The 23,784-nt window shown below is 36.1% G+C and overlaps 1 protein-coding gene across 17 annotated transcripts in view; it reads right to left on the bottom strand.

Annotated features, from left to right (window-relative positions):
- Positions 1–23,784, bottom strand: part of ZC3H13 (zinc finger CCCH-type containing 13) — a 98,302-nt gene that overhangs the window by 42,937 nt on the left and 31,581 nt on the right. For all 17 annotated transcript variants that reach the window (XM_045476604.1, XM_045476678.1, XM_045476651.1 and 14 more), the window contains 3 exons: positions 18,842–18,981; positions 18,081–18,241; positions 14,237–14,434 (listed from right to left, as the gene is read on the bottom strand). In XM_045476604.1, coding sequence (XP_045332560.1) covers positions 14,237–14,434; positions 18,081–18,241; positions 18,842–18,981 — 499 coding nt within the window. The remainder of the gene's footprint in view (positions 1–14,236; positions 14,435–18,080; positions 18,242–18,841; positions 18,982–23,784) is intronic.

Genomic DNA, 23,784 nt, shown 5'->3' with positions numbered 1-23,784 from the left:
GACCCGTACTCTGAAAACTATAAAACACTGATGAAAGAAATCGAAAATAACAAATGGAAAGACCTACTATGCTCATTGAGTGGAAGAATTAATATTGTTCAAAAGGCAATCTACAGATTCCATGTAATTCCTATCAAAATACCAACAGCATTTTTCACTGAACTAGAACACATAATCCTAAAATTTGTATGGAACCACAAAAGACCCTGAATAGCCAAAGCAATCTTGAGGAAAAAAAAAAAAAAAAACAAAGCTGGAGGTATCACAATTCCAGATTTCAAGATATACTACAAAACTACAGTGATCAAAACAGTATTGGTACTGGCACAAAAACAGACACATAGTTCAATGGAACAGGACAGAGAGCCCAGAAAGCAGCCCATGTTTACGTGGTCAATTAATTTATGACAAAAGAGGAAAGATTAAATGGGGAAATGGAGTAAATGGTGCTGGAAAACTGAATAGCTACATGCAAAAGAATGAAACTGGATTCTTTCTTCCACCATACATGAAAATACACTCAAAACGGATTAAAGACCTGAAACCATAAAACCTCTAGAAAAAAACATAGGCAGTCATTTTTTGACATCTGCCTTAACATTTTCCTAGATACGTCTCCTCAGGGAAGGGAAACAATAGCAAAGATAAACTACTGGGACTATACCAAAATAAAAAGCTTTTGTATAGCTAAGGAACCATCAAAACAAAAAGGCAACTTACTGAATGGGAGAAGATACTTGTAGCAAATGATATATCCTGTAGGGGGTTATTACCCAACATGTATAAAGAGTGTATATAACTCAACACCACAAAAACACCAAGTAATTGCAATTAAAAACGGGAAGAGGACTTGAAGAGACATTTTTCCAAAGAAGGCATACAGCTGGCCAACAGACACATGAAAAGATGCTCAACATTACTAGTCATCAGAGAAATGCAACTCAAAACCACAATGGGACAATGACCTTACAACTGTCAGAATGGCTAGAAATCAAAAACACAAGAAAATAACAAGTGTTAGCGAGGATGTGGACAAAAAGGAACCCTCGTGCACTGCTGATAGGGAATGTAAACTGGTGGAGTCACTCGGAAAAGCACTATGGAGGTCCCCCCCCATACCCCAAATTAAAAACAGAAAAACCATATGATGCAGTAATTTCACTACTGGGTATTTACCTAAAGAAAACAAAACCACGAATTTGAAAAGTTATATGCACCCCTATGTTAACTAGAGCATTAGTTACAATAGCCAAGATATGGAAGCAGCCTGTTCATCAATAGATAAGCAGATAAAGAAGATGTGGTATATATGTGCAATGGAATAGGACTCAGCCATAAAAAAGAATGAGATCTTGCCATTAGCAACAACATGGATGGACCTGAAAGGTATTATGCTACACAACACGTCAGACCAAAAAAGATGAATACCACCTAATTTCACTTACGTGTGGAACCAAAAAAGAAAACAAACGAATAAAGAAACAAAAAGTAGAAACAGACCCGTAAATTCAAGAGGACAAACCGATGGTGTCAGAGGGAAGAGGGGTGAGCAGGTGGACAAACTGGGTGAAAGGGAGTGGGAGATACAGGCTTCCAGTTATGGAATAAATAAGTCACAAGGATAAAAGGTACAACATAAGGGCCACAGTCAATGGTATTGAAATAGCGCTGTATGGTGACAGATGGTAGCTACGCTTGCGAGCCCAGCATACTGTACAGAGCAGATGAATCACTGTGCTGTACACATGAAGCTAAGTTAACATTATGTGTCAAGTATCCTTCAATAAAAAAAAAAATCTAGCAAGATTTTACCTGTCTAAATAATTACATCAGATGGAGAGAGAAAATGCTTCTGTGTGAGGACTTGTTTTAAACCTAGAGTTTGCTGTCCCTTTGCAGCAGGTGATAAATACTCCCTGCAAGGGGAAACGTTTTTAAGTCAACAATCTACAAAAAGAGGAGAATACTTTTGTCTGTGGGAAGCTTTTGAAAGAGATCTTCTCATAAATATATAATGTACTTGTAAAACAGATTTGATTCAAGCAAACTAACCAATTCTACATAAAACAAGTAACCCTAATCCGAGTACTCATAATTCTGGGTCAATTTCAATTTTGCATTTTGCGATGAAGAAATTTCAAAAGCCTCAACTTAAGAATAAAGACTGTTAAGATAATCCTTAAATCAACACATCTTTCAATGTTATTAAAACCTAGATTTATCATTTAAATCGCTTAAGAATTTTTTTTAAATGCTTATTTTGAGAGAGATTGAAGAGTGAGCAGGGGAGGGGCAGAGAGAGAAGGAGACAGAGAATCCCAAGAAGGTTCTACAACATCAGCGCTGAGTCTGACTCAGGGCTTGAACTATGAACCATGAGATCATGACCTGAGCTGTAATCAAGAGTTGATAATAGAATTTTTCAGAATCTTGTTCAAGAGCCTGACACAGATTTGCTCAATCACATGACTCAGTGAACTAAAAACTGTACCCGCCATTGTGATAGAAAGTCACAAGAGACAAGTACTTGGTATCCCTGGAACACATGAGAAGATTGTTTTTAAGCTTTAGGAGTAAGAGAGGCAGTATTCCGAATAAAATAAAATCCAGAAACAACACACGCCAGGTAGAGGATAGGAGCCAGTTGCCTTCATTCAAATGTCTCCATTTGAATGAAGACAACTGGCTCCTATCCTCTGCCTGCTGGAGCAAGTTAAAGTTATCACTTTCTCCTGGGATGGGATGGGATGGGGTGGTGAGGTGATGAGGGAGAAAACCAGACTACACCAAGAAACAGCAAGCAATCCAGTCTTGGGAAGGAGGAAGGTAAAGAAAAGTCCTCAAGGCTCTGGACTCATTTCTCAGACATAACATCTAAGCTCAGGCCAGCAAAATGGGCAACCAAGTAAGGGAGATTCTTGAAATCCTTGCCGTTGTCCTGAAAGTCCTATCCAGTCACAGGTCATTTCACTGTCAGTGAAAAAAACTACCACCAGATGCCACCAAACCACAGCCAGACTGGGATAGATTTTGCTGGTGCAGCTGGGTGCCTTTCATTAACCCCACTATGCAGCCCCACATTTTTACTCGATTGAATATCTGGCCTCCATTTACCATGGTATACACTTCTGACTGGACCAATTATTGGAACCTTCCCAACTACCTCCTGTTCCTGAAAACCTCTCTGAAACTGCTTGAGAACAACTTCCCTCTCAAGTCCCTAATTTCACCAAGTATGTTGGACAAAAGACAGAAGTACAATTTGTAGGGACATAAACACCATTCTAGATTTCGTAACTCTCTAATGAGCTCAACAAATTTTCCCAATATCCCATCTATGAAAGCCCCAAAATGGATCAATTGGACCAAAAATTGTGAAATTGCTATTTTCCCCCCAATGTGACTGCGTTATTTTGATATTTATAAAACCCTTTCATTTTGGGGGCACCTGGCTAGCTCAGCCAGTAGAGCATGTGACTCTTGATATCAGGATGGTGAGAGTTCAAGCCCCAAGCTGGGCACAGAGCTTACTTAAAATAAATAAATAAATAAAACTCATTTTTAACACAAGTCTACCATAAATTTAGTGCGTTATAGAATTATATTCAGCTATATTACATATTTCTTTAAGTGCCTTAATTTTGTATCTCTAGCCTAAATCACATTCATATGAAGACACTTTTTAGGTCTATACACAGGGTTCAATCAAATGCAGAAAAAAAAAATGCCTCAAATAAACAATTCCTAACCTGACTACAAAGGTTCCATTTTAATATTAAAAAGTGTTTATATCCTTCATGATTACTTGTGCTAATATCCCTTAATTGGGAAAATGTTATAAAAGATATTTAAATCATCAATACTTCTAAGTTTTATATTTTAAAATTATACTATTCTCCCTTTTTTTCTTTTAAGTGTGATACTGGTGTACTGATTATGTATTTTTAAGTGTACTGATCTTTTGGAGATATATTCTACAATATAGACAGATGAAGTAGTAAGATGTTTGGGATTTGCTTCAAAATAATATTGGATGGAGGAGGAGGTATATAGGGGTATAGATGAAACAAGATGGACATGAAGGGATCATTATATGAGTCTATGTTTTTCTGTGTGAAATGTAACGTTAGTACAGTACAGTTAGTACAGTAACGTTAGTGTAGTATTTTTCCATCCTCTATATATAGCCAAGCAACATTAGTGCACATTTACTCAAGAAACTATAATTCAGAGGCATCTGGGTGGCTCAGTTGGTTAAGTGTCCAGTTTTGTCTCAGGTTGTAATCTTGTGATCTGTGAGTTCGAGACCCGTGTCGGGCTCTGTGTTGACACCTCAGAGCCTGGAGCCTACTTCAGATTCTGTCTCCCTCTCTCTGCCCCTCCCCCTCTTGTACTCTGTCTCTCTCTCTCTCTCTCTCTCTCAAAAATAAACATTAGAAAAAAAAACAACAACAACAACTATACTTCAGTCTATAGAAAATGCTCAGTGAACAAATGGACTATTCCCTATCCTATGGCTCATGGCCACAGGATGAGATGTGCCAGTCCAGACCATAGTATCTATACATGAATAGTAAATACTGAATAAATCCAATAAATAACATTCTTTGTCAAAGGTATGAAACATTTTGATTTAATTATTTTGATAAATGTGTGCAATCACTGAAAGGAGAAATAAGATTGTCAATTTGATGATAATTTGCTTATTCTACTAAATTGAAGTCAAAGCCAACAAGTTTTGAATGATGAGATCTGTCTTTGAAATCTGGGGAAGACTCGGGGCGCCTGGGTGGCTCAGTCGGTTAAGCGTCCGACTTCGGCTCAGGTCATGATCTCGTAGTCTGTGGGTTCGAGCCCCGCGTCAGGCTCTGTGGTGACAGCTCGGAGTCTGGAGCCTGCTTCCGATTCTGTGTCTCCCTCTCTCTCTGACTCTCCCCTGTTCATGCTGTCTCTCTCTCTGTCTCAAAAATAAATAAATGTTAAAAAAAAAAAAAAATTAAAAAAAAAAAAAAAAGAAATCTGGGGAAGACTCATCATGCAAGCATTTGTACTATCAAGAAGTAGACTTGTATATTCAGGTAATTATAATGAAGTGTTGTTTTTTTTAAGTGATTAGCTACATTCTTCTCATTTAACACAAAATTCTGCATCCTACAACTTGATTAAGACATATTACTATCCATCAATAAAACCATATTTAATCAAATGTCCAGCAGAACGGGCTATATACAATTGCTAGCTAAGTCCTCTGGTTAACTACTAATCCAAAAAGTTTGTCCTTGTTTAAGCCTTTGTTCTTAAAGTACACTAATAATTTGGTTCACTCTCCTTATTCAGCAATGTATACAGAATATGGATTTTCACTGATGAAAAGTATTACAAGCCCAGTGAAACATCATTGTAAATATCCACTTTAGGATTATCTAGATGTTACAGGTTAGGAATATTCTTACTCACAAAATATTCCCTTCACAAGTGATTTTCTGACTAAATATGTAATTTGAACGTAATTTTTCTGTGTACTACACCTCTTCTAAAACAAATTACAGAATAAAAATGATTTAGTTGAATTCCAGGTAATCAAGATGTTACCATCTTCTGTACAGAGCAGGTCACGGAAAGTTTATTTTACAAAAATGTAATGGGAAATTGCTACATTTTTCTAAAAGTAGAGTAATAAAACCTGTAAGCCTTTTTTTTTTTTTTTTCTGATAAACAAGTGGTATTCAGGTTTTAGTCCATGCTGCATAAATAAATCATAGTTGAGTAAAGTCTACCTGTCAAATGGGAAGACACTGATTAGAAACATTCTTCTAAAACCATGGCCTCCAAACTATTCTCTTCAAAACATGACAGAATATAGTGCTATTCAAATTAACAAATATTCTGGGAATGGAGTATATTCTTAACACAGTTGACGTGGCTAATGAAGGTGTGGGGGGAAGATACTCAAATCCTCAAGTGCCAGATGAGTGGCAAAGAGAGGGGGAAAATCATGAATTTTTCTGGGAGGAATAGGTACTTTCCCTCTTGCCAAAACACACACCAGTAAAATTATACCCACAAATCAAGAAACGTGCAGATTCCCTAAAATCTACCAATGGATCTCAGGTTAGGAGCCCTTGACGTAGAAGGCTGTGGACTTCAGACGAGACCCGGAAGACAGGGAGAAGGACTTAAGCCATAGGACCATATGGTCTTGTTGCACCACCTGTCCCACACATATGCATACTCTTCTAGTAACTAAATAGGGAGCCATCCTTAAGAAATGTAAGCAATCCCCTACACCCAGTAGGCCTTCCAAGTTCCACCTGGAAAAATAAAAAATGTCCATATTCAGAGAAATGTTATTTTCTATACACGTGATTACTATATTACTTCTACCTGTAGAAACAAAACTGAGAACATTTTTGTTCACTGCTGCATCACCAACTTTTAGAACAATGCCTACCCCTATACCCAATAACTGAATAAATAAATTAGCATACTTTCACTTAAGCACAACACATCCTGATAACCAGAATATTCCGAATAAGTTCATTACAAGATCTAAGTTAATTTAAAACAATGTTTTTTATGTTTTTATTTTACTTTTGAGAGAGAGAGAGAGACAGACAGTGAGTGGGGGAGGGGCAGACAGGGAGAGAGACAGAATCTGAAGCAGGCTCCAGGCTCAGAGCTGTCAGTGCAGAGCCAGATGTGGGGCTTGAACTCACGGAATGTGAGATCATGACCTGTGCAAAAATCAGATCCCCAACCGACTGAGCCACCCAGGCGCCCCCATCTACATTAATTTTAAAGGGCAATTTTCTCCAAAAGGAATTTAGATGCTAACCTTTAATTACATACCCCATCAATCTGAAAGCATGACAAAGATTCTTAATACAATATTTCATTTGAGAATAAGTTCTCTTTTCACAGTAATGGAGATATATTAAAATAATAGATCCACCTCAAAAAAGACCCCTGTAAATTAAACGAACTCCTCCTAAATCAAAATGGCCCTTCTCAACTTTGCAATATATGGCTTCAGAACTCCAACGCAATTCAGGTACCCACTAAAGCAGTACCCACTCTGCTGCCTTGTTTCTTTAGATAAACAAAATAAACCAAGTTCAGATTTTTCTATATACTAAGTAACAGGTAAGTCCTACGTATACCTTGTTGCTCCTGGTGGAGACAGCCACCAGAAACACTAGAAAATGAAAAATCAACCTGTGTAGTACACAGTTTCTCATAATACAAAATATGTTACCATTTCAATGGTGAAGTACCAGGGACATATGTTAAAAATCATGTCTCAGAGATTTCTGGGTCAAAATAACAAAATTAGAATACCAAGAACCATTAAAGAATAAAGACTTCTTTTTTCAAGGTTATTTGGGACTTTTTTTTTTTTTTTAGTTTATTCTTATTTATTTTGAGAGAGAGCTCTGTCAGCACAGAGCCTAAGGTGGGGCTTGAACTCCCGAACTTTGAGATCATGACCTGAGCCGAAGTCAAGAGTCGGATGCTTAACCGACTGAGCCACCCAGATGCCCCAAAATACTTCCTAAAATGTAAATGAGCAAGAATATTTAACACGATATTCGGTTGTGTTATTTAACATGATATTAAATATAATTTTTTTTTTAACGTTTATTTATTTTTGAGACAGAGAGAGACAGAGCATGAACGGGGGAGGGTCAGAGACAGGGAGACACAGAATCTGAAACAGGCTCCGGGCTCCGAGCTGTCAGCACAGAGCCCGACGCAGGGCTCGAACTCACGGACCGCGAGATCATGACCTGAGCCGAAGTCGGCCGCTTAACTGACTGAGCCACCCAGGCGCTCCCATGATATTCAATATAAATATTTAACACGATATTAGGTCCTAGCAGCAGTTCACAGGGTCATTCTGGTTCTTCTAAGTCAAGTCACCATAATGGGAGAGAAAAAAATCGACTCATCTAAGTACGACAAGATGATCTCTTATCAAGACAAGGAAAGGACTAAGCTTATCACCAAAATCTATTTTTTGGGAAAAGACTGGGTTTTGTTGAACTTATAAGGCTAAGTTAACTGCTTACTAGGTAGATAATTTATCCCGAATAATATTACAAATATCAGTTCACATAGCACCCCAGATAAAGTGTCAGGTAATGCTGCTTTTAAAACTCTAATAATTGGGGCGCCTGGGTGGCGCAGTCGGTTAAGCGTCCGACTTCAGCCAGGTCACGATCTCGCGGTCCATGAGTTCGAGCCCCGCGTCAGGCTCTGGGCTGATGGCTCAGAGCCTGGAGCCTGTTTCCAATTCTGTGTCTCCCTCTCTCTCTGCCCCTCCCCCGTTCATGCTCTGTCTCTCTCTGTCCCAAAAATAAATAAACGTTGAAAAAAAAATTTAAAAAAAATAAATAAAACTCTAATAATCTTGCTACTTAATTAAGAAGAATGGTACTTAAAAACAATGAACAGAAATGGCATCGCATGAATGTAGCAGAGACTGCAACCAGCTATACCAATCCATTCTCTCCTTGCTCTTTAGTAAACCCAATTTTATTTGGGTCAGCCATATGCTCAGCTAAAGGATTACATTTCTTTCTTCCTCTTTTTTTTGTTTAAAGGATTACATTTCTAAGACACCCTCCTCTCTAGATGTAGCCATGAAACTAAATTCTGGCCAATTAAGATGTAACAGGAAATAGTGTGTGGGACTTCCAGGAAAATTAAGGCTTTCTTCCCTTCATTTTTTCTCCTGCCTGGAATATGGATGGAAAGCCTAAATCATCAGCAGTCACATTAGATCATGGGATAACCCTGAAAAAGGAAGCATGTAAAAGGAAGACAGCTACTACCTGGATCCCCAATGACTTGGAACGAGCAGTGTTATCGGTCTTGGACTGCCTTCCTCTGAATTTCTTTAAATGAGAAAATAAATTCCAATGTATGTAGTTAATGTTCCCAAACTTTGATGAACATTACAATCACCCAACGAGCTTTTAAAAATCTAGACATCAAGGCAGCTGCCCATACTAATTAAATAGGAAAATCTGGGGATTGAAATCAGGTATTAATACTTCTCAATAGACTTCAAGTTCGGACACTATTGCTTTAGGTACTTAAGTCCCCCGCCCCCATATTAAGCCCTTATTACTAACAGCTGATTCTAAATAGGATAGTGCATAAGCATCAGGGGGGACAAAAAAAGGATATCTTTATGGCTACATTTTTAAGTGAAAACCTGCAAATGGAAAGGCATTTTTAAATATCACTACATTGTAATTTACCATTAAAGTAGGAAGACACAGTGTATTTATTAAGTACTTTGCTTATTTTTTAAAGCATTATCTCATTTCATCCTCACCTCAACCCTATGAGGCTGTATCAGGCATGTTTAACAGTTGAAGAAACAGAGGCTCAGAGAAAACAACTTATTCAGGGTCTCACATCATGTAACTGGCAGAGCCAAGATACAAGTTCCTATTTGTGTAATTTCAAGGCTGGTGCATTCTCCAACATGCTGTAACTCAAGAAGAAAAGAGACTGAGAGCCCTCTAAAGAGTTACATTTTTTTTCTTGAGGAATTATTAATTTCATGAAAGGACAAATTTGAAAACTAATTTAAAAAATGAATAGGGGGAAAGCATCCCAATTAAATCTGTAAGCATTTTTATGAGCCACAAAAATATTACCTTCAAGTTAATTTTTACAAAAAAAAATTTGCTCCCAAGTAACATTAAATAAATGAATTTTAAAAATCAAGCATTCCTTATTTTTCAGTTTTGTAAACAGATCTTTAAGAAGTACCATCATTAGAGGGAAAACTGGCTGATGAGAAAGAATTTATTAAAAAACATGCAATCTAAATTAGTTAATGCAGTGACTTAACTAAATTCTGACACAGTTATTAAGTTTAAAATGCACAGATTTTCAGAAGGGTCTCAGCTCTTTCACTGGCTGGCTCTTTTACGTAATTCCATTTACACCAAAAGTTAATGTTGATTAAGTGACAGAGGAACAATAAGGAAACAGAGCGTTTGAACAACACTATGTAGATCAACTGGACCTCACAGACATATGAACCCTGCACCCAACTGTAGTAGAATATGCATTCCTCTCAAGTGTACATGGAACATTCTCCAGGACAAACCATGTTTCAGGCCATGAAACAAGTCTTAACAAATTCAAGACTGAAATCATACAAAGTATTTTTTCTGATCACAAGGGAGAAAAATAGAACTCAAGTTTTACAAAGTGAAAACCTGAAAATAGAAAGGCATTTTAATATATTATCATACTGCAATTTATTATTAAAGTAGGAAAATAAAGAGTATATTTATTGAGTACTTTGCTTAAGTTTTAAGAGTTATGTTATTTAATCCTCAAATATAAGGAAATTACACAACAGACTCTTAATCAATGAGTCAAAGATATCACAAATGAAATTAGAAAACACCTTGGAAGAAATGAAAATGAAAACACAACATACCCAAACTTATGAGATGCAGCTAAAGCAGTGCTAAAAAGAATTTCATAGATAAATGTATACATTAAAAATAAGAAAGATCTCAAATTAACAACCTAATTTGACACCTCAAAAAACTACAAAGAGAATAAACTAAATCCAAAGCTGGCAGAAGGAAGAAAATAATGAAGATTAGAGCAAAGATCAAAATAGAGAACAGAAAAACAATAGAAATAATCAACAAAACTAAGCTGGATTTTTAAAAAGATTTGATAAATCCTTAGCTGGATCAAGAAAAAAAAGAAGACTCAAATAACTAAAATCAGGAAAGTGGGGTCAATACAACTGATGCCACAGAAATAAAAAAAGGTAATAAGACAATACTATGAAAAACTGTACATCCACAAATTCCAATAACCTAGAAATAATAAATTCCTAGACACATAACCTACCTAGACTGACTCATTTAATAAACGGTAAATCTGAACAAACCAATAATGAGTAAGGAGATTAAATCAGTAATCTAAAACTTCCCCCCAAAGATAAACCCTGACCACATGGCTTCACTGAAGAATTCTATCAACATTTAAAGGAGTAACACTAGTCCTCTGGAATTCTTCCAAAAATACTAAAGAGGAGGGAATACTTCCAAGCTTATTCTATGAGGCCCTGATAGCAAAGCCAGATAAAAACCCTACAAGAAAACTACAGACCATTATTTCTGATGAATAATGATGTAAAACTCTTCATCAAAGTACTAGCAAATAGAATTGAATAACACATTAAAAGGATTACACACCATGACCAAGGGGGATTAGTTCCTGGAATGCAAGAATGGTTCAACATAGGGCAATCAATCAATATACTATGTACCACGTAACAGAATTAAGGAATCACATGATTGTCTCAATAAGTATAGAAAAAAGATTTGACAAAATTCAACACTTCTTCATGGTAAAAACATTTAACAAACTAAGAACAGAAAAACACAATCTCAACTTAACAAAGCAATTTATGAAAAGTCCAGAGCAAACATCATACTCAATGGTGAAAGACTGAAAACTTTTCTTCTAAGATTGGGAACAAGGACGCCCACTCTCATTTCTTTTCAACATGGTATTAGAAGGTCTAGCCAGAGCAAATAGGCAAGAAAAAGAAATGAAAGGCAACCAAACTACAAAGGAAGAGGTAAAATTGTCTCCATTCTAAGATGGCAGGATCTTATACGTAGAAATGCCTACGGGTTATGTGCATGTGTGCATGCACTCACACGCACTGTTAGAACTAATAAATTCAGTCAAATCGCAGGACACAAAATCAACACACAAAAACCAGTTGTTTCTATACACTAACAATGAACAATCTGAAAAAGAAATTATGAAAACAATTCCATTTACAGTAGCATAAAAAAAGAATATAACACTTTAGGAATAAACCTAACCAAGCAGTTGAAAACCTTGTACGCTGAAAACTACAAAACATTGTTGAAATAAATTCAAGAAAACACAAATAAGTGGAAAGATGCTCACAGACTGAAAGGCTTAAAACTGTTAAGATGTCCTTACTCTCCAAAGCGTCCTACAGATTTGACACAATCGCAATCAAAATCCCAATGGCATTCTTCATAGAAATATAAAAATTCATCCCAAAATTGATATAGAATTCCAAGGGACATGTCAATAAGTCAAAATAATTTTCAAATAGAAGAACAAAGTGAGAGGACTCATATTTCCTGATTTTAAAATGTATTCGAAAGCTAAGCCATCAAAACAGTGTGGTACTAGCATAAAGACAGACTAGTGAAATACTACAGAGGGCCCAGAAATAAATCCTTGCATATATGATCAAAAGATCTCTAACAAGGGGGCCAAGACCACTCAATGGGGGAAAAGACAGTCTTTTTTTTTTTTTTTTTAATTTTTTTTTTTTTTTTTCAACGTTTATTTATTTTTGGGACAGAGAGAGACAGAGCATGAACGGGGGAGGGGCAGAGAGAGAGGGAGACACAGAATCGGAAACAGGCTCCAGGCTCTGAGCCGTCAGCCCAGAGCCCGACGCGGGGCTCGAACTCACGGACCGCGAGATCGTGACCTGGCTGAAGTCGGACGCTTAACCGACTGCGCCACCCAGGCGCCCCAAAGACAGTCTTTTCAAAAAACAGTGCTGGGAAAATTGGCTATCTACATGCAAAAAAAAAAAAAAAAAAAAAAAAAAAAAAATGAAGCTAGACCCTTATCTTTTTTTTTTTTTTTTAAATGTTTTTATTTATTTTTGAGACAGACAGAGACACAGCATGAGCAGGGGAGGGGCAGAGAGAGAGGGAGACACAAAATCTGAAGCAGGCTCCAGGCTCTGAGCTATCAGCACAGAGCCCGACGCAGGGCTCGAACTCACAGACTGTGAGATCATGACCTGAGCTGAAGTCGGATGCTTAACCGACTGAGCCACCCAGGCGCCCCAAAGCTGGACCCTTATCTTATGCTATGTACAAAAATTAACTCCAAAGGGATTAAAAACCTAAGTGTAAGATGTAAAACTATACAACTCCAACACAAAAGCACAACAGAAAATCTTTATAACATTGGATATGGCAATAACGTCTTGGAAATGACACTAAAAGTATAGGCAACAAGAACAAAAAGAGACAAATGGGACCACAACAAGCATAAAACTTTTGGTGCATCAAGAGACGTTATCAAAAGAGTGAAAATGCAACCTATAAACAGGAGAAAATACTCATAAATCATATATCTGGTAAGAGGCTAATATCCAGAATAGATAATAGATTCCTAAAACTTAAGAACAAAAATCAATAACTCAATTAAAAATTGGGTAGAGAATTAAATAGACATTATTTCAAAGATGATATACTAATGGTCAACAAATATGTGAAAAGATGCTCAACATCATTAATCATCAGTGAAATGTCAAATCAAAACCACAATGAGGTATCACCTCACATCTATTAGGATGGCTACTGTCCAAAAAACAAAAAATAATAAATGTTGGTGAGGATGTGGAAAAACTCAAACGCTTGTACACTGTTGGTGGGGTTGTAAAATGGAGCAACGGGTATGGAAAACAGTATGAAATTTCCTCAAAAAATTAAAAACAGAACTATCATACGATTTAGCAATTCAACTTTGGAGTACATATCCAAAGAATCAAAAGAAGGGTCTTGAAGAGATATTTACAGTCAAGAGGTGGAAGTTACCCATCTGTCCAACAGAGAATTGGATATACAGGTAATGGGATATATTCAGCTTTAAAAGGCGAGGCAATCCCGTCACATGCTACAACATGGATGAAGCTTAAAGACATCATGCTAAGTGAAATAAGTTAGTCACAAAAAACCAAAATGAGTCCATTTACATGAGGTATCGAAAGCAGTCAAATTCATAAAGACAGAAAATAGAATGAATGGTGGTCACTAGGGGCTGCGGACCTGGGGGTTAGAGGGGAACGGGAGTCATTTAAATGGGTATTCAGATGAATTTCAGATGCACAAGATGAAACGTTCTGGAGATCTGTTTCATAACAATGTGAATATACTCAACATTACTAAACTGTATACTTAAAAATGGTGAAGATTGAAAATTTTATTATTTCATGATCATAAAAAAAATGTTTAAGGTACCGTTTACTGAATTATCCCTAACTCAATATGGGAATTATTAAGTACACATAGAGTTTTAAAACATGGAAAAAAAATCTATTACAGTAATGCCTAAAAAGCTTACGAAAAGTATTTTAGATTCTACAAGAGTGCCGAAAACATACAATCCTACGTACCTTGGCTTGTCTCTTTTTTCTCTTTGTCTTTCAAAATCTCGTCCTCTGTCCTTTCCGTCTCTTGGTTTTTCTTCTATCCTGTCTTTTACTTTATACTTTTCTTTATATTTTTTCCCCAGAACAATATCTTCCTGTAAAGGAGGGGGTGGACTAGGCGTTCGAGGTCCTTTCTTTTTACTCTGGTTGCCTTTTGAATTCCTGAAGGTGACACAAAGCTATCATTAGAGGTCCAATTACTTTTGGGAGGTCAAATGGGTATTTTTTCATTTTAAAAATGGTAGCATTCCTTCCAATGCCTTGCCTTTTACTATCTTACGCAATAGTAATCAATATCCAGAAAAAAAAGCAACACACAGAAATGAGCGAATAATTTACTTGCCACTTACATAATTTTAAAGGGTAGGTTTCTGAGAAAGATAGAGGTGGAATAGGAAGATTCTTTCCAACAGAAGAAATGACACAGGACAACTTCATGAACTTTTTTTTTTTTTTTTAGCTTATATAGAAAGATAGATGAAGAAAATAAAAATCATGTATAATTCCACTACCCAAGGATAACCCTTGTTAACAACTTGTATATGCCCACACTTTTTCCATGTCTCTTTCCCCCTCCCCCAATCTTTTTACAACGTTTTCTAAAATTTTTTGTACTAAACACAGCATGGGGATCTTTCTACAACAAAAAATAGATGTAATAATTTTTATAAATTGTATTGAATTTCATCAAATAGATATGCTCCATAACTAAACAGTTTCAGATTGGTAAGTTTTTAGGTGGCCTCCATGTTTTATTATAAGGAACAGAAAATTATATCATCTATAAATGAAATCCTAAACATTGTTAATAAACATTGATTTAAATCTTTGAGTTAAGAAATATTTCTCAACTCTAAGGTTACAAAAAGAGTCCTCTAATTTTTGGGAATTCTGTATTTTACACTTAATCTACCTAAAAGTGATTTTTGGGTGTAGAATATTCTCTTTAATTTAGCACTTTAAATAATTTTATCCAAATGGTGTGACTTTGACCCTTATGTATCCAAAGTTATCTGTCTTTACCTCATACCTGCACAATAGTTTGACTGAATACAGTATTTTGGTATCAATATCCTTTTACCTCAGACCTCTATAAATATTGTTACAATATCTTATAACATTTAGTGTTGTAGATGAAAAATGTAGAGTCCATTTTTTTTCCCTATGCATGTTACCCAGTTTTTCAGCTGGGATGATTATAATTCTTCCTTAGAAATTAAAATTTTCATGAAGATATATCTAGGTTTTCTTTTTTTAACCTCTTCCAGAACTCAGTGAACTATTTAAAAAATAGTTTTTTTTTTTAACGTTTATTCATTTTTGAGAGAGAAAGACAGAGCGCAAGAAGGGGAGGGGTAGAGAGGAAGACACAGAATCCGAAGCAGGCTCCAGGTTCTGAGCTGTCAGCACAGGGTCTGACATGGGGCTTGAACTCACTAACTGTGACATCATGACCTGAGCCGAAGCCGGATGCTTAACAGACTGAGCCACCCAGGCGCCCCAATGAAAAATTACTTAAAAATTATTTTAAAGATAAAATAATAGAGGAATTCTTGACACAAACTGTATTTTCACATCACTTCCTGTGACAGAGACCAGCTAGGTGTTTACTAAATGTTGTCCTGGGCACACTGCTGGAACTATACTGTCTTGACTTCCTTGAAATGAGATATGGCCAAGTGACCAAGTTCTGGCCAAAAAATGCTTGTGGAACTGTACACCACTACCAGGCCTAATAAATGATTCTCATACTCCAGGCAACTGTAAACTGTAGAGCCCAATAAGAGCAGTATTCCAATTAATTTTTTTTCTTTAGGCATTCCATTTTTTGATGTCCACAAAACCCAAGCGAAGCCATCTCAAAAGGAGCCTGGGTTACTGAATCTTTATGCATAAAAGAGCCACCTGTTAATCAGAAACACCCATTCTGATTTGCTTTGAGTGAGAAATAAACCTCCGTAGCATTAAATTCACATTTTGGGACTAAGCTATTATAACAACAGAATTATATCAATACACTCACTATGGTATAGAATTTTTCCACATTTCCTTCAAAACTATACGTAGTTGGAAATCACAATTATGTTACAATATAGGCTTTTCAAGTGCCTTCCAACTACAGGGGTCAAAAGTGGTTCTGCCCATTCTAAAGGCAACTAAGATCTTTCAACCTTTTTTAAGTCAACTGATTTCTCCGTAATGGCACAGAGTTCAATTAATTTCATCTATCATTTTTAGATCCTTTCTTTCTCTGCATCAGACTCTGTGCTGACAGCTCAGAGCCTGAAGCCTGCTTCTGATTCTGTGTCTCCCTCTCTCTGCCCCTCCCCTGCTCGCACTCTGTCTCTAGCCCTCAAATGAATAAACATTAAAACAAACAAAGAATCTGAATTTTATTCAACCAAATGGAAAACCACAGAATTTTTCAATGGCACAGTAAATTAACTGCAGTCATTCTTTCAAGATTTCTCACAACATCCGTAAAATGAATGAATACAGGGGGTTGCGGAATGAAATGTTTATGTGCACAGGAGAGTGGACACTAGATAAAGTAGAAGGATGATACAATAACCTAGGCAAAAAGGAGTCCGAAACTGGAGTCCGAAATAGGGTTAAAGACTCTAGAAACTAGAAGGAAGACAAATACGAGTTTCATTGTGGATTCAGATAGTTTGCCAACTGGTTGTATGTTGAAAGAGGTTAGTTTAGCTTTTTTCCTCGAACAAAATCAGTGTATACGCTTTCATTAAAACAAAATTTAAATAGTACAGAATGACATTAAATAGAAAAATGTCTTCTGTCTTATTGTTAGTCCCTCAATGTAATATCTACTCATTTCTGCTTTTATTTCAACTGGCTACTGCAGTAATTCTAAATAATATATTCATACTACTTAGTATAAACTAAGAATCTAATCTCATGACCATTTGCACAAGGAGACAAGAAAAATGTTCACTGTGTATAATTTGTAACAGTGAAAAACTGAAAACAACTTATAAGTTCAACAACAGAAAAGTAAACACATAGTATAAATACTCAAATGACAAAAGGCTACATAGATCAATACAAATATAAAAAATGTTAAGTGAAAAAGAAAGTTGCAGAAGCAAAGCTTTAATATATAAATACTACGACTAAGTAGATAAAAATAATACACATGAAAGTATAAACACACATGCTCAAGTACCAAAAACAAATTCAAGAGGGAAGGACAGAAAATACATAGGTGTGTTATGCTTTATTTTTAAAAAAAAAAAAAAAAGCTCTGGAGGACAGCAGATGGGACACAGACATTTGTTTTATTGTTCTCTATCAATTTTCTTTTAAACAGAAACATTTTGTACCTTTATTTTCTTTTCAAATTTTTATTTAAGTTCTGTTAACACACAGCCCAATACTGGTTTCAGAAGTAGCAATCAGGGATTCATCACTTACATGTAACACCCAGTGCGCATCACAACAAGGGCCCTCCTTAATACCCATCACCCAATTAACCCATCCCTACCCACATCCCTCCATCAACCCTCAGTTTGTTCTCTATCTTTAAAAGTCTCTTCTTCTGGTTTGTTTCCTTCTCTCTCTCATCCCCACCCCCTATATGTTCCTCTGCTTTGTTTCTTAAATTCCATATATGAGTGAAATCATATGGTCATACCTTTATTTTAGAAGAAAAAAACTTACATTAAATACTGAATGTATTACAAGGATTCTTCTGTAATCTACTAATTCTTCTGAGTATCACTTCAGATTTTGGGTACCACTTCAGAAAAAGCTATTTCATTCTGGCATTATTTACCACCCTACTGACCTCTGCTGGTCCAACAAGGGTGAGGATACTGCAGTTGCCTTCCTGTCTTTCTTGCTTGCTGAAGATGACGATTTAGGGCTTGACTTTCGCTTTGGAGATTTGCTTGACTTTCTTAGAGAAGGAGATGGAGATAATTTTGATCGAATCACTTCTGGTGAAACCTTTTAAAAGAATTCAGTAGATCAATCAGAAACTCCTTCAATCATGGGTGTTATAATCAGATAACAAACCAGGTGTTTCTAAATCATACCAAAATTCAAATGAAATATTAAGTGCTGTTATAGCCACCAAGTGTTAGTCTGACTTCTAAACATGTGTTTTTAACCAATAGGCTAATTACAATTACCTGCCCTAACATAACACTATTATTAACAAAGCAAACCAAAATTATACAATTTCAAAATCTCCTCAGAAAAATCACAAATTACATTCCAATAAATTGTACCCCTACTCTTTAAAAAATAAACAAGTATTCTAGACATAGCTTAGGCCTAAGAAACAGACATACATAGATTCAAATCCCATTTAACATTAGCCGGTGAATCTACGCAGCACAACCTTAGTTTTTTCACCTGTCCAAAAGCAAAATATTTCCTATTTATCTAATAGAGTAATGTAAATATTAACATGTAGTTGATTTACAGTAACGTGATCAACGTATCAACATCCTGATACAATTTAAGACACAACAAATGGCTAATGAGTTCTCTGATCAATACCCATGATGATATTAATTGCTAACATGTATTTCAATAGCATACCTCCTTTTTAATAATAATTTCTTCTCTCTTGTCCATGTTTTCTTGTTCGAGCTTCATTAATTCCCTCTGTATCTTCTGACGCTTCATTTCCAATGACAACTCATGAACATAATCATAATTAATATCTCCATTGTCAGAATCTTTAAGATAAAATTCCATTACTTGTCAGAAACTATCAAAATTATCTACACCAAAAATTAGAGAAATTTTTTCAACTAATTTTTTATGCAAATTAAAATGGTGGTCTTTCATTAGAATAACATACTTCTCAAAGATAAAAAATATATACTGTTTCTATAAAGGGTTAAAATTAGCATGGCTGATTTCTTTATGAAACGCCAAACATTTTTTTTTTTTTTCTCAACGTTTTTATTTATTTTTGGGACAGAGAGAGACAGAGCATGAACGGGGGAGGGGCAGAGAGAGAGGGAGACACAGAATCGGAAACAGGCTCCAGGCTCTGAGCCATCAGCCCAGAGCCCGATGCGGGGCTCGAACCCACGGACTGCGAGATCGTGACCTGGCTGAAGTCGGACACTTAACCGACTGCGCCACCCAGGCGCCCCACGCCAAACATTTTTAAGACACTTGGGTTTTCTTAAAGTGATTTTGGGTTGTCTGGCAGTTGGGTTTTTGGTTAGGAGATGGGATTTCACAATTTTACCGTTAAAAAACTCACATGTAAATTCTAAGTATTAAAAATACCAAAGCCTTCAGTATTTCAGGCTGTATATATGATTTCATTATGTCCTTGACTTTCTTAAAGATTCATCAGTATTAAATGAAGGTAGCATTAGGTGTCCTACATTGCTTCCATATTTCTTTTTTATTAGTGACACAACTGATTTGTATCTAAAACTAAAGTTTGGTAATTTTAACACTAATGTGTACATGAGCTAACATCCGAAAGATCTGTAACTTTTCCATTATAAGCGATTTGTGACAGTTCCTTAGATCAGAACTGTCCATCTCCTCAACAGATGTGGTACGATGTCTATTTCCATTCATTTTTTCCAGTGGAAAAAATATAAAGACTTGTTAAGGAAAAAAAAAAAAAAAAAACAGGAAAGAAAAAGAAAGAATGATGTGCAGAGCTATTCCTTCGCAACATGCAGAAGTTTTCGGGGGCTACTGGCACTGTCACCCAGCCTCTCACCCTCATTTGTTATATATAAATGCCAAAGAGCCTAGAGGAAGGAATTTCAGTGACTCTTATCCTAACACATGACAATGTTGGGCTACACTGATAACAAACTGAGGTGCCTTTTCTTTTTTTTTTTTTTTTTTTTTAAATTTTTTTTTTTTTTTCAACGTTTATTTATTTTTGGGACAGAGAGAGACAGAGCATGAACGGGGGAGGGGCAGAGAGAGAGGGAGACACAGAATCGGAAACAGGCTCCAGGCTCTGAGCCATCAGCCCAGAGCCTGACGCGGGGCTCGAACTCCCGGACCGCGAGATCGTGACCTGGCTGAAGTCGGACGCTTAACCGACTGCGCCACCCAGGTGCCCCTGAGGTGCCTTTTCTAACTACACTTTTAGCACTGAAGATCACCATTCCTTAACCTGGGGTAAAGAAATAAAATGAAAAACTAAAAAAACCACGATGATAAATAGTCCTACTTGACTGTCGAAAACACAAGAAAATGAACATCATTGTCGTGTACAGATCAAATACATTATAATTCCAACTATCCATTTAGTTGCTTGGGAACAGAGAGGGTAACTACATATCCTTTATCTGTGTAACTAAATTGATTGCTCATCTTATATTGGAAGATGATGACAATTTTTCAGTAAATATATAAAATAGACTAAATCACATTTTTCAGTCAGAAAGCAATTACTAAATATTTAAGGACTATATTTACTAGGTATAATTTACTATATTTAAGAACTATATTTACTAGATAAAATGATTGGAGATACTGAATTTAATTAAATAAATAATGGCTATCTGTATACTATTTTGTACTCTGAGACACTTTGTATCAATGAATAATAGGGTTCAAAGATTCAGTCTGACAGTATTGCTAGCAGATAAAATTCCATAGCTAAATACTAAGTATGTATAAAACAAAGAGTAATTAATTGTGAAGAATGATTTATAGTGTTTTTAATGGTATTATCAATAATACCCTGCACCCCTCTAAAAACTACTACCTGGAAATATCACCAATATAGAACACAGGTAAGAAATGAAAAGTTGGCTTTCAGTCCTTCAATCCCCAGCTATCCTACCAAAGGGGTAAGCCTGAACAGTTAAAATATATGTCAGAGTCAATGTACTATAATATATTTTGCTCAGATGAAAAGCTCTCTAGTCTTTACTCAGATACAATTTATTCTTATTTTATGCATAGCTATTATAAACAAAAGGAAGATGTCTTCCTAGCCTATAAGGAGATGAAATACAAAACAGACATGATGCAACCTGACAAAAAAAAAGAAGTCTGAAACCATTTAATAAATTTAGAAAATGTGTCTCATACCTTGAGGTTATCATTATAACTGCCTAATAAAAACTGATTCATATAGATAGATGATTAGTCTAAGTCATTAGAAAAATATTAAAAACAATTAGAATGGCATATTTTATAAGGCAGCTATTTTTAAAAATATATAATACAAAAATACAATATGTAAGGTTGACATTCCTCATACATACAGAGTTCTTACTGATTGAAAGGAGAATGCAAGGACATGAACAGGCAATTCACAAAAAGAAGGAAATGCAAATGGTACCTAAATATGCCTTTTCCATGTATTAAAGAGGTACTTTTTTCTAATTATAGTATTAGGTATTAGCAAAGGTATAGATAAAAGGTATGTTCACTCTTTGAAGGTTAACAATGCAAACTAGGACACTGGGACATCTATCTTGGAAAGTAATTAGGCAATGTGGGTAAAAGCCTTAAGAACATTAATACCCTTTAATGAAACAATTTTACTTCTAGTAATCTGTTTTATGCAAATAATCATAGAAATACACAAGGTATACGTATATGGATTAAAGACTGTACCGTTGAGTATTCGCTTCTGTCTTTAATATATACATTCTCACTATTAAAAGTGTTAATTCTTAAGTACACAGGGTGAATGGAGAAATTCCATTACACTCCTCCCACTGCTACCTTACTCCAGTGATAACAATGTTACTAGTTTAGTGTTGTATGCATAAAAATAAACCTTTATATTTATGCTCTTTAAAATAATGGGACTAAAACTATACACAATGCCCTATAGAAATACCTTTCCACATCATACAAAGAGGAACCATTTTAACATCTGAAAAGCATTTCATAATATGAACACATTATAATTTAGTGAACCAGTTTCCTTCTGATACACATTGTTTTTAGTATTTTGCTCTATAAACAAGACTTCAATGGACATTCTGACACCTTCCTTGGTTCACAAGTGCAAAGTATTTCTTTAGGGCAGATTTTTTTTTTTTTTAATGTTTATTTATTTATTTTGAGAGAGAGTAAGCTAGTGAAAGAATGGTGAGCAGGTGAGGGGCAGTGAGAGAGGGAGAGAATCCCAAGCATGCCCAATGCGATCAGCGCACAGAGCCCGATGGGGTACTTGAAGGGTGAGATCATGACCCAAGCCAAAATCAAGAGTCAGACAACTGAGGCATCCAGGTGCCCCTAGAACAGATTTCGTAAGCTACAGAGTTGCTGGATCAAAGAGAAGTGTAACTTTATTTTTAATATTACCAAACTACACCTCAAAACAGCTTTTACCAACGGAAACTCCCATTTCTAACGTTTATATTTTTCATTTCTGTCAATTTGAAGGATAAAAAATGCTACCTTTTTATTTTCCTTGACTTCCTTCTGTAGTGAGCGTGAGTAACAACTGACCATTTCTATTTCCTCTATGAATTACCTATTTAATTTTTTTTGCCCATTTATCAACTGGACTGTATTTTCCTTTTATTTGTGGAGCTCATTATATGTTTATATAGTACTTTTACCATGTGCTTATACATGTTATACATGGTAAATATGTCCTTTTGGTGATCTACTTCTTAATTATTAAACTGTAGTTTAGTTACACAGAAAATTTAAATCTTTATGTACTCAAAGAAGGCTTCTGGGTTTTATGCCTTACTTTAGAAGAATGTACCCACCTATAAGATTACCAAATACATTCATTTATTTCCTCTTCTACTGCAATGACACTTTTCCTTTTTATGTTACTGCACTAGTCAGTATGGTAAACAAATAAGATGAAGTTTAAGGAACCAAATAAAAAACAGACTTGGGGGTAAGGAGTTGGAAATACAGGCAGCAACCAGATAATGAAAAGTTCTGTACAGTAAGAATTTGTACTTGGTTCCTGAAGGCAATGGGAAATCCAAATTTTATTTGCTTTTTTTTTTTTTTTCAACGTTTATTTATTTTTGGGACAGAGAGAGACAGAGCATGAACGGGGGAGGGGCAGAGAGAGAGGGAGACACAGAATCGGAAACAGGCTCCAGGCTCTGAGCCATCAGCCCAGAGCCCGACGCGGGGCTTGAACTCACGGACCGTGAGATCGTGACCTGGCTGAAGTCGGACGCTTAACCGACTGCGCCACCCAGGCGCCCTATTTGCTTTTTTTTTAATGTTTGCTTATTTTTGAGAGACAGAGCATGAGTGGGGGAGGGGCAGAGAGAGAGAGGGAGACATGGAATCCAAAGCAGGCTCCAGGCTCTGAGCTGTCAGCACAGAGCCCAATGCAGGGCTCAAACTCATGTACCATGAGATCATGACCCAAGCCTAAGTCGGACGCTTAACCAACTGAGCCGGCCAGGCACCCCGGGAAATCCAAATTTTATGCAGAGGAATGAAGACATTTATTCTTTCAAAAGAGCATTCTGGAACTCAGGGAGTGGAAGAAGATATTCACAATACGTATATCTGATAAAAGATCTTATATCCAAAATATATAAAGA

Source organism: Leopardus geoffroyi, chromosome A1 (genome assembly GCF_018350155.1).
Source record: "Leopardus geoffroyi isolate Oge1 chromosome A1, O.geoffroyi_Oge1_pat1.0, whole genome shotgun sequence".
NCBI lineage: Eukaryota > Metazoa > Chordata > Mammalia > Carnivora > Felidae > Leopardus > Leopardus geoffroyi.
The sequence above is the reverse complement of the archived record's forward strand: the minus strand, read 5'-3'. Positions and strand labels throughout refer to the sequence as shown.